Source organism: Apaloderma vittatum, unplaced genomic scaffold (genome assembly GCF_000703405.1).
Source record: "Apaloderma vittatum isolate BGI_N311 unplaced genomic scaffold, ASM70340v1 scaffold4603, whole genome shotgun sequence".
NCBI lineage: Eukaryota > Metazoa > Chordata > Aves > Trogoniformes > Trogonidae > Apaloderma > Apaloderma vittatum.
The window spans coordinates 11,598-14,493 of NW_009706259.1; the positions used below are offsets into that span (position 1 = coordinate 11,598).

The window sequence follows — 2,896 nt, forward strand, 5'->3', positions numbered from 1 at the left end:
CCTGCTGACTGGCACAAATCTGTCATTCGGTCAGTTATTAATGAGCCTCTTAGGGATCCCTCTCTTTCTTTGCCCATCAAGTCCCAAAATAGGCCATTCCTCCAAAACCAGAATTTATTATTCATCTTGGAGACTGAGATTATTCTACTTCAGTAGCGAAGTGAAAATCAGCAATAAGAAGGGAAGCCTAGAGCTTTTTTAGGAACAGTTTCCTTGTTCATTCCTCTACTATAATCTTTCTTCAGAACCCTCAGGTGGAAAAGTTGCAAACTCACAATTTTTTACTGTTTTTTTCTTTTACGCAGTGAAACAGGCAACATCCGAACTCTAGTTTTCCCAGTGATGTATATAAACGAGGTAAATATTTGCACTGTTTCTTTGCAGCATTGGGGTATGTTTATGCTTGCACAAATACTGTCTTTGAGTTAATCAGAAAAGAAATGTTGTTTCCCTTGTTTTATACAGTGATAAGTCAGCCCCTCAAAACGCTCTCAGTCAGACAGTCCTTTTAATTTCAAAGGTGTTGGCTGTGAGGACAAGTGCTCAGGTTAGGAGGCAGGAGTTCACAGGATCACACCTTTTACGAGTCGTCTTTTATGAATACTCCTGTGATGTAGTTGGATTAATTTGGTTCAGGGAGTACTCTAGAGGCCTAGTTTTGATGACATACACCATTATTCCAGGCCTATATTATTCCATTCCTAATAAGAGTTAAAAATCACGACTTTGTTTTAAAATGCGGACTAGATGATCCCTCTGGCCACGTGAGGAGAGCTGAGAGTTCCTGGAGGAAACGTGTATCACGAAGCAAAGAAGTGGAGAGTTCTGGGAATGTTGTTTCCCTACCCTTCATGAAAGTAAAAGTGGTCTAATACAAAAGAAGAACAGAAATAAACCTTTTTTTCTTTTTTTTTTCTTTGCCTCTTCATCTCTTTCTGCTCCAGAGTGTTCTGATTGATGAAGCGTCTGCCACCAGACTCAAGCATGTCCTGCTGGAAGCCAGCGCTGTAACTGCAATCCCCTTCGTAATCATGGCTCTAGGAATTGGTTTTGGAATTGTTTTCATTGTGCTTGTGTGCAGGTCCCGGGGAATAAGTGAAGAGGCAAGTAACATTTGAATTTGAACTTCCTGATCGTACATTTGCCTGTATTTGATTTTCTTTTGATTTTACCTGTTTGGTGTCTTTCTGCACACAAACATTTTTACATGTTGTTTTTGTTTAAAATGACCTTTCTAGGGAAGGGAAGTTTTAATAGACTCAGAATAAATGCACCAAAGCAAAGGAATGGAGCTAATGTAAGAAACATGGTAAGGCAGGTCGTATCTTCTGTGCCTAATTCCCATGGCAACAGTAGTAAAAAAATAAAATAAATCAGCCTGTCTAGAGGACCCTGAAGGATAAGATGCACAAAAGTCCACCAAATTTGATGGAGAGATTTAGTCAGCAACAATCTGACAGTGTTCTCCATGGAAACAATTGTGTTGTGCCAGCCAATTAGTTCTTTAGAATCACAATGCAAATTTACAGCCAAATAATGGGTGAATTTTCTAGACAACAGCATGCAGATGGTTTTGTCCAGCCTGCAGATTTGTACGTGTATTTATGAAGACGTGCGTCACCGAATGACCTGCTGGCCTTGAGGTCGCTGGTGTCGTGGTCTGAGCTGTTGAGAACTGGTTCTGATTAACTCAAAACGGGACAGCTACTTCTGATGCCAAAATTTCACCCTACTAGGCAAGGCAGTTGCGTTCAGATGAGACAAACTACACACCGTTTGGTTAGAGAACTTGACTGGGTACTCTAGTAGGCTGTTTTCTCCTTGGAGTTGCTTTTCCTGCAAACTAAAGTAATTCACCTAGTTAGAGCTCCCCTTGTGATGCCCCTCCTGCCAGGGTGGTTATGGCCATCATCTCTAAGGTGCTATAGCGAGCGCCTGGCCCCTGCTCAAGCTGCCATCCACCCTCGGGTGCTTTTTTTAGTGCCATGCTAATGGGTAATTGTACTTAAGATATAGGAGCCACAAGTTCTTTTCCTTTCCCGTTTGAAGTCCCAGCAGTCCAGCTTCCCCACCGTGGAAGCTCTCTCATGTGCTGTATTTAACTTGGCTGTGATGTGATTTTATTTTATTTTTTTCTTTCAGAGTACTGAAAGTGAGCGGTCCCCACTCATCAGGACATCTTAGTAGATTTTCTTTAACATGTGAGCTTGGAGAATAAACTATTAGAGCTGACCTAATACCAACTACCACTACTCAGTGTTGTCCACTGTGGAGAAACGACCGTGTCACGTATAACTTTTTGTGGCGTAGAAGTGGAAGAGAATCTGCACTGTCATCAAGGGAGGAGACTTTTCTTACCAGCTAAGTTACGACTTTAAAACTGCATTTTAAAACTGCTTGAGAACCGGCTTTTTTCAACACTGCACTCTCTTTGTACCTGCACTGACAGCCATGGACGATCGTAACCGCTGTGTCAGCAAAAATAAAACAGCTCGATTCATTACAGAAACGACACGGGTAAAATTTGCGAATGGCCTTAGGAGTGTGGGCTGCCAAGTACCTAAGAAACAGAGCGGGCTCCTGTATCGCCCAGGAACAACGGACAATTTTGCTGTTGGCCTAGTATTGTCTTTTCTGTCGAGTGTTGCGCGTTACTTACTACCGGTAGGCACTGACTGTTTGTTATTAATGTCATTGGTCCTCTCACAAAACTGATTTGTACAACTAACCCAAAGCACTGCGTGAAACTGTAGTTACCAGGCAAAAAGAAGCCAACAATTTGAAATGCTCTTACGTATGGACCTCTTAACCATTTTAATTCTGCACAGGATCCCGTTGCATGTTAACGATGCGTTTATCCATAAAGGTTTTCTGTTGTTCTTTTTCCCTCCAACTC

At 41.9% G+C, this 2,896-nt stretch overlaps 1 protein-coding gene across 1 annotated transcript in view; it reads left to right on the forward strand.

Moving 5' to 3' along the window:
• The window catches only part of SCARB2 (scavenger receptor class B, member 2), a gene marked incomplete at its 5' end in the record, with an annotated part of 13,634 nt that extends 11,164 nt beyond the window's left edge, over positions 1 to 2,470 (forward strand). The window contains 3 exons of the mRNA XM_009865705.1: positions 306 to 357; positions 945 to 1,103; positions 2,143 to 2,470. Of these exons, the coding sequence (XP_009864007.1) occupies positions 306 to 357; positions 945 to 1,103; positions 2,143 to 2,184 (253 nt within the window). The remainder of the gene's footprint in view (positions 1 to 305; positions 358 to 944; positions 1,104 to 2,142) is intronic.
• Positions 2,471 to 2,896: the final 426 nt, after the last annotated feature.